Source organism: Corythoichthys intestinalis, chromosome 9 (genome assembly GCF_030265065.1).
Source record: "Corythoichthys intestinalis isolate RoL2023-P3 chromosome 9, ASM3026506v1, whole genome shotgun sequence".
NCBI classification, from domain to species: domain Eukaryota; kingdom Metazoa; phylum Chordata; class Actinopteri; order Syngnathiformes; family Syngnathidae; genus Corythoichthys; species Corythoichthys intestinalis.
Window position 1 is genome coordinate 41,939,275 of NC_080403.1, and position 18,200 is coordinate 41,957,474.

The 18,200-nt window shown below is 38.1% G+C and overlaps 2 protein-coding genes across 4 annotated transcripts in view; one reads left to right on the forward strand and one right to left on the reverse strand.

Annotated features, from left to right (window-relative positions):
- Window positions 1-6,859, forward strand: part of LOC130921326 (low-density lipoprotein receptor-related protein 1-like) — a 338,897-nt gene extending 332,038 nt beyond the window's left edge. For both annotated transcript variants that reach the window (XM_057845057.1, XM_057845058.1), the window contains 2 exons: window positions 1,389-1,533; window positions 5,280-6,859. In XM_057845057.1, the coding sequence (XP_057701040.1) occupies window positions 1,389-1,533; window positions 5,280-5,420 (286 nt within the window). In that variant the 3' untranslated portion in view covers window positions 5,421-6,859. The remainder of the gene's footprint in view (window positions 1-1,388; window positions 1,534-5,279) is intronic.
- A 6,150-nt stretch (window positions 6,860-13,009) lies between these two features.
- esyt1b (extended synaptotagmin-like protein 1b) overlaps window positions 13,010-18,200 on the reverse strand; it is a 59,515-nt gene continuing 54,324 nt past the window's right edge. For both annotated transcript variants that reach the window (XM_057846128.1, XM_057846129.1), the window contains exons 49-52: window positions 17,418-17,549; window positions 17,230-17,332; window positions 17,073-17,122; window positions 13,010-15,109 (exon numbers count right to left, since the gene is read on the reverse strand). In XM_057846128.1, coding sequence (XP_057702111.1) covers window positions 15,082-15,109; window positions 17,073-17,122; window positions 17,230-17,332; window positions 17,418-17,549 — 313 coding nt within the window. In that variant the 3' untranslated portion in view covers window positions 13,010-15,081. The remainder of the gene's footprint in view (window positions 15,110-17,072; window positions 17,123-17,229; window positions 17,333-17,417; window positions 17,550-18,200) is intronic.

The window sequence follows — 18,200 nt, forward strand, 5'->3', positions numbered from 1 at the left end:
ATAACACTGAAAAAGAGGGGGTCGTCTTATATTCGCGGTCTAGACATTATACCCATTGACAACGCTAGATGGCGCCAGATATCATTGAAGCGATATTCTGTCATGACAGATCTCAGCTACTCTCCCCACTCACGACGCTAGATAGCGCCAGATATCATTGAAGCGATGTTCTGCCATGACAGATCTCAGCTACTCTTTTTAGTTAACCGGTTTGAATTATTTTATTGCAATGTTTTTCCTTATTCAAACTTGTTTCAAGACTACAGTTACAGTTAGACTTCACTTTGATGGTAATGCAGTTGTTGCAATTTTGTTGTTTTATCACAATAGATTGGTTTATTTACATTTCAAAATCCAGAAGCCATTCATTTACGAATGTGATTTCACTTAAGTTTACATATCTAAATGTTCAGATATTAAGATTTGAATGAGGCAAAATAACAGGCTTTTTCTCTCAAATAGATTGTCATAATCATTTGTTTCGGATGTACTGTAATAATTTTCTGTATAAAAATTAATTTGGTGTTCAAAAAGTCTTTTTTCAAACTTGAGTCTTGAAAAAAAGGGGGGCGTCTTATAATCAGGGCCGTCTTATAGTCGGGTCAGTACGGTAACTCAGAATTTTGATTGTATTTTTCTCTCAGGAGATGCTTTGAAAAAGTCAGCAAAGTCAAATGATGTTCAGTGTTTTTAGGAACATTTTTGCCTTAAAAGGTCACTTTCTCGCTCAAATACCTTTAAGATTACAACAACAACAAAAATCAAAGTAGGAAAAAAAAGGAAAATTCAAAGCTAGCAATTTCTTTGTTTTTTTATTCTTTTTTCCTGAAACTTCTTAAAACTAAAAGTCTACCTTTAAAATACTTGCTGATCGTATTAGTTCAAATCCGTTTTATTGGTGAATTTTCATCATGTAAAAACACATGAAATATTTCTGGACCTAACTGTATTTCAAATTGTTCAAATGCCAAACATAGCTCTCTTCCTATCATTGTTTTCACCAGCCCTTTCAGACAGCAAATTAGAGTAAGTAGGCCTAAATTAATTGCACTACTTACAAATTGCATCCATTAGTTGACACAAATGTTAACTATAGGTCAAGATTAAAGTTGCCCATCCCTACCGCATTTCACCGGTGATCTAATTGGTAGCCAAGTACCCAAGCATTGAGCTAGGATTTATTGTGGTCCTTTTGCGTGGTAAACTCTGAATCAGTTCTTGGATTAATTAGAATGCTGGGTTCGTGTGTTTGCCTGTGCTGTTGCTATTGCTTTTCCTCAGTCTGGTTGGACATGACCCCATGATACGCCTCTCCTCATTGTGTTCATATGTACGGGCGCTGATACAATGTTACCGTCTTAAATCTGTGCCTTTATTGTGTCGTGCAGAGCGAAAGGCTTCCAGCACCAAAGGATGACCAACGGAGCCATGAATGTTGAGATCGGGAACCCCGCCTACAAGATCTACGAGGGTGAGCCTGATGACGACGCGGGGGAGCTGCTAGATGCAGACTTCACCCTCGATCCAGACAAGGTAAAGTGAATTACAATATAAGAGACTGAGTTTTGCCCCAGTATCTGATAGCCAAGTACTAGTACAGTACATTTTGATGATTTGTTTCTAAATACATGACTTATGTTTAAGTGCTCAATATGTGTTCAGTATGTTTGAAGGTAAGTGCTGAAAACACGCCATGCTGAATCGCTGCTTGATAGCAAGAAACTTTTTTTTTTGTCTCCGCTCACTTTTTGGGGTGAGCTTAAAAAGGGGTTCAGGTGACGTCACCCCAAATATATCAATTCTCGCAACTACTGTACTTACAATATCTGTTGTTGTTTGGGCTTTGTCTAGTGGTCGACAAAACCCTACGGAAGAGGATTAGGGCTACTGACGGGAAAAAAAATTCTGGCCAAGATTCTGACTTCAGAATTCAGTCAGAATTCTTTAAAGTCAGACCCCTGAACCCTCTGACCTTATTCTCAGAATTCTGACTAGGCATAATCTGGTATGATATTCTGACGGTATGTTAACCCTAAGCCAAAATTTCACGGTATCACTGTATTGCAATTACAGCTCTAAAATGTGTTATTTTGAGATATCTGGGTTTAAAAAAAAAAAAAAAAAATTTTTCCATTGAAGGGGATTTTTATTTCTCAAAGCATTTTAGCAAATTGGAAAATAAGTATAATTTAAGTTAAAATATACTGTATTTAAAAAAAAAAAAATCTAAATAAAATTAATATAAATCTAGTCCTTTAGGTGAGCCTAAACCCACAGCCACAGCTCATTCTTACTATCACAACAGGACTAAGGATTCATCTGATTTTGCGGATTAATACGTCTATTTTTCGCATCACGCCAGCCAAATGGCTGCAGAAAAATCTTTCTGTATTAAGCAGAGGCATGTGCGCCTTTTTGGAGTTTCAAAAGGTTCCCATTCACCTAGGATATTGGCCAAAACAAACCCTACTACTGTGGGACCATTGGACTTACGAGGAAGTGAGTAAATATCTTGTTTTGTATTATGTCAAATACGAATACAGTGATTACAAAGTAGACACTACAGACTTACTTTAAATAAAGGACTGCTTACGTTTGATCATTGATAGGCATGTAAAAAGCTCTCCTCGTGAACATTAGCTGCACGTTAGCTGCACAACAACTGCAGCCGCCCTCCTCCGGGGAACGAGCTGTAAATTGTTCTCCGCCGGGTGGTTTGCCGATCAGCGAAGACAATCGACAATCCAGTCGTCATGTGAAATAATCCGGGCTAGTTATGGGTTATTTTCCGCTTCGAAGACTTTGAAACATCACTCGGTTCGGGTTAGCATGTCGGCTAGCTGTCACGCCTCTTGGTTTGTTTACATTCTCCGAAGCCAGGGAAGGGAAATGACATATGTCTGATTTAGGTGTCATAAAATATCGTTCGGGAGGTGCAACAGTAAAGGTGAAGTCGACAGTTTTGACCATTGTGGACTAATTTTGCCATGTCGTCCTGAATAAGTGCATTTTTATTATTTCATATTCCATTTAGCACAAAACTGTTATTTGTCATGACCATGCCATTTATTTAGCAATTGGGGAAAATACTTGGATAAAAAGAATATCCTGTAAAAATATTGAAGTAAAGAGACAGAAACAATGACATTTTGCGGCTCTCTTCGTCGCGTTTTCCTTGTTGTGAATACTTCCGCCTCGATGGGCTGACTGGTCCTTCTCAAGCCATTTATTTACCTATTGGGGAAAAATACTTGGATAAAAATAATATCCTGTAAAAATATTGGAGTAGAGAGACTGAAACAATGACATTTTGCGGCTCTCTTTGTCGCATTTTCCTCGTTCTGAATACTTCCCCCTCAATGGGCTGAATAGTAAAACCGATGAGCCCAGTCTCCCGCTGATGTCATCCACCTGTTGGGGACGCTAGAGCCCTATAATGGTAGGCGTGGCTAACTGGCAGATTAAAAGACTAATTTCTCGTCATCTGCGCTTTGCTAAATTGGTAAATGGTGTTACACTTATATAGCGCTTTTCCACCTTTCAAGGCGCTCAAAGCGCTTTACACTATCTCACCATCCACCTACTGGTGACGCAGCACCAGGAGCAACGTGGGGTTCAGTGTCTTGCTCAAGGACACTTAGACGTGTTCATCAGGGCGGAGAATCGAACCCACAACCTCTGGGTTGGGGGACAATTACTTTACCACTGAGCCACCCACCCACAATTGTTGTATATAGTCGAATCGTCTCAAAATATGATTCTAATTCACATAATAATGCTATTTAAGACGTTTTTTCTCCTGTCGTATGCTCTTTAATGTTTGATCTTGCCACAGATGCCTGAAAGCCTCAACACGCCGCATGCTTCAATCATCGTTTAACTTTTTAAACAGTTGCTGTGGCAACTCATTGTGTGTAAGTCAGCAGCTTGAGCGGATTTGAGTTGACTCGCTCAATGAACCATTTAATAAAGAAAAGCTTTTTTATACTTTATTCTTGTTCAAAAATAATTCGGTGGGGCAGTGACATATTTAAAATTTATAATTATTAGATTTGAAGTGCTTAAAAATAATTTATTAAAATACACTGTGTATATACATAAAAGTTTTTTTTGTGTTTTTTTTTTTTGTGTTTTTTTTTTTAAGACTTTGGAGGAAAAAAGTGAAAAAACATGTCTTATATAGGGTTAGTGTTTAGGGAATCTTTCCAATGCTGAATCTGAATACCGTAATTTTCGGACTATAAGCCGCTCCTTTTTTCCTTCATTTTGATACCTGGGGCTTATAGTCCAGTGCGGCTTATATGTTGATTTATTTGAGTTAATAGGTAACACTTTATGTGACAGCGGCATATTAAGACTGTCATAAGACAGTCATAATTATGACATGATACTATCATGAGCATTACTGAATGCTTATGTCATTAAGAGTCATCCGGGAAATTATGTCACTAGCTTCATTTATTTCCAGCTTGAATTTTTACATCCATTCAAAAGTGAAATCTTTTGCCGGATAACACTAAATGACATCTGTTATAAGCATTCATTAATGCTCAGGACAGTGTCATGTCAATAATTATGATTGTCTAATGACAGTCTTATGTCGCCACTGTCAAATAAAGTGTTAGCAAATACCATAACTAACAATTGATGAAACAACTGGAACAGTAACTGAAGAAATAATTAGCACAGAACATAAATTTTGATTAAAATTTACATCTGTACAATGCAATGCATGCTTGGAGGCATGTTGGATGACAACAGTGTTTACAGCAGGTGGCAGCAGAGGTTGCCTGTCTCCACCAAGGGAGCAGTGATGGCCAAATGAAGCTTCTTGAAGGAATGAAGCTTTGCAGCCAATTGGTTCAAAGATTCATGGTGGTTCATTTGGTCTTATGACAGTCGTATGATGCTGCTGTCAAATAAAGTGTGACCGGTTACTATCTTTTGGTGTAAATATCCCATAAAACAGTGAGGATAGCTGCGGCTTATAGTCCAGTGCGGCTTATCTATGAACAAATGCCGTTTTCGGGTCAAATTTGGTGGGTTGCGGCTTATAGTCAGGTGCGCCTTATAGTGCGAAAATTAGGGTAAATACATTGAACACACACATCTGGTGGCGCTACTTTGTGGTTTTTCACTTAACGCGGTGGGTTCTGGTCTCCATTAACCACGAAAAACGAGGGATCACTGTAGATATACTGTAGATTCATTTTTGGGCTCTATCCTTGCGCAATCATTCAGTATTAATTATGGATCCTTTTTTTCTTGACTTATTCAAGCCCACCAACTTCACCAACCCAGTGTACGCCACGCTATACATGGGCGCCCACAGCAGTCGCAACTCGCTGGCCAGCACGGACGAGAAGAAGGAGCTGCTGTCTCGCGGGGAGGAGGAACCCCTCGTGGACCCGCTGGCGTAGGCCGCCCGTCACGCTATTCCAAACACACCCCATCTTCTTGCCTTTTAGTGAAGAAAACAACAAAACGTGGAAAAAAAAAAAAAAAATGTGGGAGAGAAAAATGACAAAAAAGTGTGAACACTGTATAAAATGTACAAAAATGAAGGACTACTTTTGTATGTGATTGCAGTATTATATTTTGTTCTTTTGAGATTCCTTTGGTCAAAAAATAACATTTTCTATGAGAGATTTTTAATTTACACGTGTCCCTTACCCCTTTACCTAAATAGCCACTACCTCTGTGCAAAATGAAATGGAAAATTAGAAGTAGCTATCATTGGAGCAATTTAATTTTTTTCCTTTTTTTTAAATGAATTGTATAAGAGAGAAGAAAATCATTGTTCCATTTCACCAGTGCCAATTGTTTGTTGTTTGTGTGGACTTTGAGAGGGAAAGGCAAAACTCAAAGTTGTCTGAATTTGTATGGCTTTTGTCACGCTGAGGATCTTCATGAGTCCGTGTGAGATACTCTTGAATTGATTGCGTTGTCTTCCTTGCACAGAATTCCAATTGGATGGTATTTTGTAGGCTTTATATGGTAAGTAGTGAGGCTAAAGTGGGTTTTTATGACTTGGCAATGGCAATTGAAGATCCTGGTCTCTTTTAAAGTGCGTAAGTGTATGTTGGCGAGTGAGGATTTCAAACATTCCAGGAGGATGTTGCGAATGTGTTGAAGCTAATGTGGTCAGGTGGTCAATACGGAGAGGACCAAAGCACACCCAATCCACATGGCGAGGTGATATCATGTGATTTTACAGGGTCTTCCTTGATTTGAAGGTGACACAAGCTTCATTGGAAGTCCTTTCAAATGAAGCAAAGATCCTAATGGACCTTTTCTAATATGTCAGTCATGATTAGCTTTTTACCTTAAGTGGACCGTTTTGTAAACAACTCTTGTCTTTAAGTGCATTAGGGTCATTTGGTATTTGTGTTGTCGTTGAGCTTTGTCAAACCTCTTGTGTCTAACTGGTGTGCCCTGTTGCTGCTATTGCTGCCACTCTTGTCCTTACGCTCCAAATGCTGCTTGTCAGAAATGTGTCAGCCATATTTTAGTGCATGTAACACCAATCTTCAATATCTGAAATTATTCTTAAAGACAGCGACGTTTTATTTTTGCATACCTGTCAGCAAGTGTTATTTTACTCTGTTGTATGTTTCGTATTTTAATCGAAAGATAAGTACAATCATTCTCTTTCCCCGAGCAGCAGTTTTGCTAAAATTAATTCATTTTACAATTGTTGCTGAATCATTTTTCTTTTCCAAATGAATGACACATAGCTTTTATAGTACACAGTGCATGGATGCTCAAGACTTTCTTCTGGAAAGAGACTAATGTTTAACTTTTGCCGGAGTACTTTACAAACTAAATAACAGATATTGTTATAAATAAATAGAAAATTGTACAGAAAACAAGGCTGTTTGGTTGTTTTTTTTTTCAACGTGTGTTGCGTTTCGTTCCTTTGCTGACATGCAAAGAGCATACGCGGAGAACTCATTTGCTCCCAAAAACGTATAAATTCGTTCTATTTGAATGTTTTCAGTGTCCCAAAGACGTATTTATACGTCTTTTACGTTTTTTTTTTTTTTTTTTTTTCAAAAAAGACGTCTCTGAGTCGTGATTCAATTTTGCTTTAAAGCACAAAGCTGAAAATCCATTTTAGTGCTGCAATGATTAATCGATTAACTCGAGTATTCGATTCAAAAAAAAGATTCGAATTAAATTTTGCTGCTTCGAGTATTCGTTTACTTGGCGTTGTAATGGTTTATTTTGCATTTTTATTGATTTGGGTGGATACTCTGCCTTCTAGTCTGCATCATTTCACATGGCTGAAACCAAGTGCTGCCTGTTAAGACCAACATAAGCTATGTTTTTGTTTGAGCAAATGTTTTTTTAATGCATTCCTTGTTTAGTTTAAAGGTATTTTTAGCCTATTTTTGTGAGAATATGTGTCCGAACCATTTGTTAGGAGCATTGTAAAAAAAAGTTTGCAAAAGTCCGCTAGTTTAAATGCTATAAAATGCTATGTAAGATAGCCAATTGTTCTTTTGTTGTACATAGATCCTCATTTATTTTTTTATACCGTTTTAGGCTCAGCTCAGGTAATTTAATTTTTCGTGTTCCTTATCGGATTACTCGATTATTCGAAATAATGGTTTTAAAGCAATAAAACTGGCCACTGGAGGGCAGTAGCGCATTTGGTAAGACCTGCAATCCTATTCAACGGCAACGAACGGCCAAGCCGCAAAGCCGGGGCACAGGCGGAAGACGACCGAATGGACGCCAGGTGGCGGATGACCGAGCTGAACAACCGGTAGGACGCCCAGGATGCCAGGCGCTGGATGACCGAGCAGAACGACTGGAACCACTAGATGCATTCGAGTCCGTTCTGCTCGCGGACAGAGCCCGCAGAGACTCAAAAAAAATAATCTTTTTGAGACAGGCAACAATGAGGGAAAAGTTTAACCGGTTGTCGCGGCCACAATAGCGTCATCTTTCAGTTATAATAATAATAATAATACATTTTATCTCTAGAGCACTTTTCAAAACACACAAAGATGCTTCACAAGAGACATGGAATCACAGTACGATAAAAAGGTATTAAAAGGATAAAAGATTAAAAGCACAATAAAAAGAAGTAAAAATATAACAGAGCTAGGGGTTATGATGGGTAAGAAAGAGTGAACAGGTGTGTTTTCAGTCTAGATTTGAAAAGTGATAGGGGACATATGCTGCGAAGATCAGGGGGTAGGGAGTTCCAGAGCTGGGGGGCGCACTGACTAAAAGCTCTGGAACCAAAGGTGGAGAGGCAGACATGGGGGACGGAGAGGGGAAGAATAGTGGTAGAGCGAAGTGAACGGGTTGGATTGTTTAGACGGAGAAGATCGCAAAGGTAGGGAGGGGCCAGGCCATGGAGTATTTTGAAGGTGATGATGAGGATCTTGTAGCTGATTCTTTGTTTGATGGGAAGCCAGTGAAGTTGACGGAGGATGGGGGTGATGTGGTGTGTTGCGGGGGTTCGAGTGATGAGGCGTGCTGCTGAGTTCTCGAGGAGCTGCAGTTTCTGGAGGGACTTGTTAGGGAGACCAAAGAGCAGTGAGTTGCAATAATCTAGCCGGGAGGTTATTAGATTACAGACCAGAGTGGAAGCGGTATGGTGGGTGAGAGGGTCAAAAGCTCTATTTGTCTTGTTGTTTCTGTTATTTTGTAAAATTAAAACATTATTCAGATGTTTGGGATGTAACTAAAGCAAAAAACAGCTGTGTTAATGTCAAAGTTATGTTTGAAATGTATGCTTTCACAAAAAGCTCAATTTCTCAATTTTTTCATCAAAAATTGGAAAATTGCTCAAACTATTTTCTAATACTGATTTCTAAAGATTGGAAAAAGATATGAACTTGCTTTTTTTCTGCTGAAAGAAGAGAGTCTAATCTTTCTTTTGGTGGGTTCCATGTTTATATAGAAATAGAACAGAATTTTCTGTGGGCCTTGCAAAATCAGTCCAAATCCAGTAAAACGGCCAGGAGCGAAGGGCCTTGCTCCATTGAAAATGGCTGGGAGTGAATGAGTTAAGGGCCGCATAGCCCCCCCCGGTGGTTGAAAATCTCATTGCATGTATTTGCCTTTCTAATACAGTGATCCCTCAGTACTTCTCACTTTAATCTTCGCGCCCTCAGTCCATCGCGTTTTTTTGTTTTCCAATTAAAAAATAATTAAATAAATGCTGTATTTTATAGAGCTGTCCCGATGCGGTCATGTAGTCCCTCACTCTCAGTCCTGCCACTTTTCTTGTTCAGGCAGTTGAGTAAAGTAAATGATGATTGCCAGACAGTTAAGGTTTGATCTTGCCAGAGACGCTTGTAAGCCGAGACTTCAAAGCGTCGCATGCGTCATCATTTAACTTGTTAAACAGTTGCTGTGGTAACTCATTGTGTGTAAGTGAGCAGCTTGAGTGGATTTGAGTGGTCTTACTCAATGTAGCATTTAATTAAGATTTTTTTTTTAATTTTTTGACTTTTTTTTTTTAATGGATTGGGCAAACATTGGGACAGTAATATGTTTAAAATGTATATTTATTACATTTGAAGTGCTTAAAAACCATTTATTAAAATATATATACATACACAAAAGTTTTTTAAATTATACTTTAAGGAAAAAAGTGAAAAAATGTCATATGTATCTCCAAATCTGAACAAATACACTGCACACTCAAAATTATATTTTTATATTTTTGGGGCGGCTACTTCACAGTTTTTTCACTTATTGCGCTGGGTTCTGGTCCCAATTAACCACGAAAAATGAGGGCTCACTGTATATAAAATTAAGACTTTGCCGGTAAAATATTGTCTATATAAGTAAAGCAATAAACAACAAAAATGTATGACATGAACAAAAAAATATTTTTATAATGGGTCAAAATTAATTTTCCAACAGATTATGTGACTAGCACCTTAGAGACGGTAATTTGCTTTGCTTAGCCAAAACCACCTGAGGACAGAAGAAACAAGATGGATATAATTTTTTTTAAACCTAAGCTTTCAAAAGCGAAAACAACTACTGAGCGAGAACCAAGGATTGAAGATGTGGACCATGAAATGCCAGAGAGCACCGCCAAAATGGTGAGCAGAATTTCAGTTTGTCCCACTAAAGACTCTAATTGTACATCAGGGCCATAACCGGGCATACCATATTCAGTGTACGACGTCCTTGGTCAATATTGCCAATTGGCCAATATAATTTTGTCTGCCGCCATTATCAAACCCACCACAGTGAGGATTCGTTTCGTCAGGGTGTGAGTGACTGGAAAAACTTAGCGTTAAATTGGATATCTCCGCGGAATGCAAAAATCGGCGTCTACTTCTCCACAGAAAACGTGCATGCTCACACACCCACCCACAAAAAAAAAAAAAACTGCGATGCCTGTATTTACGATCATGGGCTAAGCTACTAACCGAGCATATATCTTGTAAGTCAGGGGTGCCAAGTCCAGTCCTGGAGAGCCCCTATCCAGCCTGTTTTCCATGTCGCCCTCCTGTAACACACCTGAATGAAATAATCAGCTCATCAGGAAGCTCTGCAGGAGCCTGATAACGAACGTCCTGTAACACACCTGAATGAAATAATCAGCTCATCGGCAAGCTCTGCAGGAGCCTGATTATATGATTCAGGTGTGTTGGAGAAGGGAGAAATGGGGAAAAAAGCTGGATAGGGGCTCTCCAGGACCGGACTTGGGCACCCCTGTTGTAAGTTAATTTTTTTGCTGACAGCGCGTTTCGGGGTCATCAACATGTTTTGCCCCCAACCCCACCCACAAAAGTCAAACTCTAAATCAGTGGTTCTTAACCTTGCTACAGGTACCGAACCCCACGAGTTTCAAAAGTGCATTCACCGAACCCTTCGGATTATCATAATAAAGCCATTTTTTACGAGTTCAAAACCTAGAAAGCTAACATCTAAGTGAATTCCTGTTCAAATTTTTTCCAGATTTCAAGTTTACTACAGATCATTTTGCCTTTTGTTGTTGATTTTCACGTGGGCAAGTAAAATCATACTCATTTCACACTGTTCCTTTTTTTGTTTCCATGTCTATAGTTTTTATGGTCGCATCCTTGCATCACATACTACCGTATTGGCCCGAATATAAGACGGCCCTGATTATAAGAAGACCCCCTCTTTTTCAAGACAAGTTTGAAAAAAGACTTTTTGAACACCAAATTATTTTTTATACAGAAAATAATTACAGTACATCTGAAGCAAATGATTATAACAATATATTTGAGAGAAAAAAACATGTTATTTTGCCTCATTCAAATCTTAATGTCTGAACATTTAAATATGTAAACTAAAGTGCAATCACATTCGTACAGTAAATGAATGTCTTCTGGTTTTTTAAATGTAAATAAACCAATCTATTGTGATAAAACAACAAAATTGCATTAACCGTCAAAGTGAAGTCTAACTGTAACTGTAGTCTTGAAATAAATCTGAATAAGGAAAAATATTACAATAAAATAATGCAAACTGGTTAAACTTGAGAGTATTTAGGATCTGTCATGACAGAACATCGCTTCAATGATATCTGGCACCATCTAGCGTCGTGAATGGTTATAACGTCTAGACCGCGAATATAAGACGACCTTCACTTTTTCAGTCTTATTTCAATGCAAAAAAACACCGTCTTATATTCGGGCCAAAACGGTATTTTCATAACGTAAAATGATGCAATTTTTTATTATTATTATTATCTACGCAGTTCACGTTGTCTGTAGGTCTGTTATAGTGCCTCATACCAAGTGCCAGTCAACCTTCCACTGAGCAAACAGATTTCTTCTCCCATTAGACAGAAGTCTAGCATTTGAAAGAAATGGAATAAAGCCTGTAAATTGAGGGCAAATCAGTCCAAAACCTGGTCCAAAACGCCACTTTGCCTAGATATAGTCAGCGTACAAAATAGAGCTCTGCGTTTCTTAACCTTCACCGAACCCTGGGGTTCGATCGAACCCAGGTTAAGAACCACTGCTCTAGACTAAAAGAGGTGTGTAATACTGTATAATGAGTAGGGTTGTTCCGATCATGTTTTTTTGCTCCCGATCCGATCGTTTTAGTTTGAGTATCTGCCGATCCCGATATTTCCCGATCCGATTGCTTTTTTTTGCTCCCGATTCAATTTTATTTCCCGATAATTTTTCCTGATCATATACTGTACATTTTGGCAATGCATTAAGAAAAAAATGAATAAAACTCGGACGAATATATACATTCAACATACAGTACATAAGTACTGTATTTGTTTATTATGACAATAAATCCTCAAGATGGCATTTACATTTTTAACATTCTTTCTGTGAGAGGGATCCACGGATAGAAAGACTTGTGACTTTGTGTATTGTGACGACATATTGCCATCTAGTGTATTTGTTGAGCTTTCAGTAAATGATACTGCAGCGTGCCCCAATGCATGATGGGAAGTGAAACCATGATAGGAACTAAAGCCATGACTGTGCGTCATGCTACCAATGTATATATCTTCTCTGCTTTGGGAAATAAGTTGAGGTGATAAGTCAAAGTTCTATTGCCACCTTGCTTCCCCACATTGCTTCCTATGATTATTCTAATCATAGGGAAAGGAATTGCAAGGTAATTGCCGATTGAAAGAAGGCTCCAAAGGCTGCCTTTTATCTCTCTTTATTGGCAAAATGGCGTCATTACAGATTGAGCGCGACAATGAGAGGGTCGTGCAGCCCATATAGTAATAGCATTACATATTTTATTGTGACACATTTAATAATAAATTAATTGCCGCCATTATTGGGATATTTTTGATAACCCTACCTTAAGCCCAAATTAAAGACTCTGGATGAGTGTAACATATTATGTCTGTAACATTAAATACAAATAGAAAACAAATTAATTACAATATATATATATATATTAAAAAAAGGCATGGCCGATATTTTTTTGCCGATTCCGATACTTTGAAAATGACGTGATCGGAACAATCGATCGGCATCCCGATCGATCGGGACATCTCTAATAATGAGCAACAACCATATTGGGATATGCTTGTTTATTTTTCTTTGGATGAATGAATTGTGTGTGTGGGAACCTCAACATACCTGAAAGCAACACGTTTTGCCATCCTGATGTAAATAGATAGAGCTGTCTCTGAAATGTATGTTTCCAATAAAAAAAAAAAAAGAAGTACACTCTCAGTATAATACAGACACTCCTACATCACTGCAAACACAATAAAACACATCCTTAAATGATTTTTCGCCATGTCAATCAAAACCAAATATGTATTACGATGTTTTTTTTGTTCTATTTTCTGGTCTCTAGTATAGTCTGGTGTCCAGCCAGTGTGTCTAAAAATCAAAAACCACAAAGGAGATGCAAAATTTTCGAGTACATCTTCCAATGCACACAAAACCATTGTGTAATAATTGAAAATATGCACAACTCAAACAGTAGGAGATGCCAAAAAATGCAATGCTATTAAAAAAAAAAAAAAATTTACAAAGGCAAATTCAAACAAGCAAGGCTGTATTATAAAAGATTGAATCTTAATACTTAAGTGGCATTTAGAAGTTACAGTGAAAAAAGTAAGTATTTGAATACCCTATTTTGCAAGTTCTCCCACTTAGAAATCATGGAGGAGTCTGAAATTTTCATCGTAGGTGCATATCCACTGTGAGAGAGATCATGCAAAAAGAAAAATCCAGAAATCACAGTTTATTTGTGTGATGCGGCTGCAAATAAGTATTTGAACACCCGTCTATCGGCTACAATTCTGACCCTGAAAGGCCTGTTAGTTTACCTATTAAAGGTCCACCTCCAGTCCATGTATTATCCTGAATCAGATGCACCTGTTTGAGTTTGATAGCTGCATAAAGACACCTGTCCACCCCATACAATAAGTAAGACTCAAACATGTAACATGGCCAAGACAAAACAACTGTCTAAAGACATGAGACACAATAGTACACCTCCACAAGGCTGGAAAGGGCTACAGAGCAATTGCCACGCAGCTTGGTGAAAAAAGGTCCACTGTTGGAGCAATCGTTAGAAAATAGAAGAAGCTAAACATGACGGTCAATCTCAATCGGAGTGGAGCCCCATGAAGATATCACCTCGTGGGGACTCAGTGATCCTAAGGAACGTGAGGAAACAGCTCAGAACTACACGACAGGAGTTTGCAAATGCCCTGAAAAAAGCTGGGACCACCGTTCCCAAGGTTACTGTTGGTAATAGACTAGACATCATGGTTTGAAATCACGCATGGCACGGAAGGTTCCCCTGCTTCAACCAGCACATGTCAAGGCCCGTCTTAAGTTTGCCTATGACCATTTGGATGATGCAGAGGAGTCATTGGAGCAAGTTATGTGGTCAGATGAGAGTAAAATAAAACTTTTTTGGTCATAATTCTACAAACCATGTTTGGAGGAAGAATGCTGAGTACTATCTCAACAACACCATCCCTACTGTGAAGCATGGGGGTGGTAGCATCATGCTTCAAAGAAACCTGACAGATGGGTGGGCCAAAATTCCTCCTGTGCTGTGGGCAAACCTGGTGGAAAAACTACAGGAAACGTTTGACCTCTGTAATTGCAAACAAAGGCTACTGTACCAAATATTAACATCCGAGATACTTATCTGCAGCTGTATCACATAAATAAATTGTTAAAAAATCTTACATTGTGATTTCTGGATTTTCTTTTTACATGATCTCTCTCACAGTAGACATGCACCTACAATGAAAATTTCAGACCCCTCCGTGATTTCTAAGTGGGAGAACTTGCAAAATAGCAGGATGTACAAATACTTATTTTCTTCACTGTACACAACAAGTTTTTCAAGCGTTTTCATTTTCTTCCTTCCATCCTATTATTATTACATTTTAATATAAACTCTCCTTTAGTCCGTACCAAGTGCATGTTTGTGTATTATATGAGCATTTTGAGTGCTTCCCACTTCCGTGGCATGAATTAACATATAAAGCTGGGAGTGTTTGGTGCAGTTAAGGCTATTACAGCAGCATCTGTTACATAGAAGTTGAAAGGAGAAGGCATCAAGTGTAAGCTGCAGCCGTGCCAGGTTTGAGGTACGACATCATCAGCATGTTCGTTATTCTGCTTCATCTCTCAGAATGAACCTAGAATGAACAGAGATTCACTGATTAGTTAGATATCTGAATAAAACCATGAAATTCTCTTGATTCTATGTAAAATATAAAGGCAATCCTTTTAGGAGCTTTATGTACAAATTCAATTTTACTTTTCTATTTATCTTGCACAGTTTCTGAAATGAAGTCAGTCAAATTTTCCAAGCATTAAATGTACTCATTGTACGACTAATTTTTGTTTTTCACGACTACAGTAATTTTTAGGGGTGCACGATATCCATTTTTTGAAACCGATATCGATATCTTCCTGCTCCTCAAGGCCGATACCCAGACCAAAACTGATAATATATATTAGGGCTGTCAAAATTATCGCGTTAACGAGCGGTAATTAATTTTTTAAATTAATCCCGTTAAAATATTTGACGCAATTAATGCACAAATGCCCTGCTCAAACAGATTAAAATGACAGCACAGTGAAATGAATGAATGAATGAATTTATTGTCATTGTCATCATCATCAGAATTATTGACAGTTAGAGACTGTGGGATAGTTTGGCCAGAAAGGAGAGACATTGACACAGACTATGGAATAATTTGCCCGAAAAAGATGATGACAGACAAAGGAAGACGGGAAAAAAGCAAATGCTTATCGATACCCGTCCCCAAACACCCCGGGACGCACAGTCTAGCATGTTTGTGGTAAATAGTCACAAACTATTTGTTGTACTATTTGTGAAAGGTGTACTTGTTGTGTTTTTCGGAGTTTTGCCGCCCTCTGCTGGCGCTTGGGTGCGACTGATTTTATAGGCTTCAGCACCCATGAGCATTGTGTAAGTAATTATTGACATCAACAATGGCGGGCTACTAATTTATTTTTTAATTGAAAATTTTACAGATTTTATCAAAACGAAAACATGAAGCGGGGTTTTAATATAAAATTTCTATAACTTGTACTAAAATTTATCTTTTAAGAACTACAAGTCTTTCTATCCATGGATTGCTTTAACAGAATGTTAATAATGGTAATGCCATCGTGTTGATTTATTTTTATAATAAAGATATACAGTACTTATGTACCGTATGTTGAATGTATATATCCATCTTGTGTCTTATCTTTCCATTCCAACAATAATTTACAGAAAAATATGGCATATTTTATAGATGGTTTGAATTGCGATTAATTGCGATTAATTACGATTGATTAATTTTTAAGCTGTAATTAACTCGATTAAAAATTTTAATCGTTTGACACCCCTAATAGATATATAATTTTTCAATATACATTCACCTGAGTTTTTGAACACCTGAAGGGAACAAATACTAGTGGTTGATTCAGCATAGATTTGCCTTTGACCGAACCAGAATTTTCATGATGTCATGAACATTATTATAATGAACAAAACAAAGACAAGAACAGTTTTGACTTCAAATAAAGTGCCCATATTATTTTTTTCAAAGAAATATGAGTCAATCACAATCAATCAGTCAATATCATTGACAATGTGTTCCCCTGAACAATGAGCACTGATCTAAAACAAACATAAACCTAACAGCTATTGTGCTTTTTCAGCAGATAAAACATCTGGTGCAACAGGAGAGGAGACTTTTGTCGTCTTGGTCCATGAAGCAACTTTCTTAACCTGGCAATTATAGAACAGCAAGCCTATCAATAACCAAAAGGCCTCTCAAGAACATGTAAACATCACACAGTAAAATGCAAACATTTGCTAATTGCCATCGTGAGGTTTATAACTCAGTGAAGGAAAAATATGGCCTCTAGAACAGTAACAAAACTTTGCAGACTGGCAAAACAGGAGTGGAAACAAACGCACACATCCCAATCTGATATCCGATACCGTGCCAAAAAAATATTATTAATAGGCCCGGTAATATATAATGTTATCGGATTTAATGGGATGACGTCATAATTCCTATTATCGGGCCGATAATTATTGTGCACCTCTAGTAATTTTTACATGATTTGAGAACTCACCATTCAGTGACACCAGACTCTAGCTTCAGCTCCGCCAACTCAATCTGCACCTATAGAATAAGATGAACATACTTGTTCAAGCATGGCACATTTACTTAAGACAAATAGGCCTACTTAAAACTACTCATACAAGCAAAGTACATTGAGTTGAAATCACCTGTCCAATGACGTCACGACTTCTGAAGGAGGCTGCGTTATTCTTCACTGCCACGCTAAGGTGCCTCAACTTTACTTCCTCCGGAGGCAAATTGTATTCAAACCTGTAAGGCCACCAATGATCATAGGAGGAAGCCAACAACCCAAACTAATGAAAAAAATCAATCACTAACAGCTGACTTCAGTTACCTTTCATTAAATTCCGGATTGCGATCTCGTTTCTTCACGGCCGTCTTCCTCTTGGTGGCCTTGTTTTTGTCTGGCAGCAGCATGACAGAGACGTAGCTGTCAACAGCATCTTTACTGGCGCTCATTAGGCCTCTATGCACGGAAAGCACAAGTTTTTAGCAAAGCAGATCACAGTGTTTGTCCTTTTTATTGTGGCCAAAATGTTCAGATTACACTGGTGCTGTCAAACCCAATGTGAGTATAAACCAGAGGTGGGTAGAGTAGCCAAAATTTTTACTCAATTTTTACTTATTATCGGGTAGCGATAATATCGGCCGATAAAAGCATTTCAAAATGATATCAGATTATATCGGCATCGGGTTTTCATTATCACTTTTGGGTCAATATGCATGTTGTCTTTGTACAAGGGCTGGTCACAGCTTAGCACAGCAGTTATGCTTATTAACCATTAGGTGTCTCTAAACTAAGATGCTCGGGATTTGTTATGTGAGCATTATCATTACTAAAGCATCCAGTGGTGCATCACAATAAAATTTGCCATAATATGTTAAGTCCACGACTGCATATATCGGTATCGAATTTTTGGAGTTGGACAATATCTGGATATCGGTTATCGGTTAAAAAGTCATATTTGGACATCTCTTAATTCTGAACTACAATCTATTTAGAGCTTTCCCGACTCGTCGAGGTTGTTGACGTCGTCGATCACGTAAATGCAAACAGCAGACCAGAGTGGCCAAAGCACGGATTTATTTTAACAAAACAAAGGAGGGTGTCACTGTC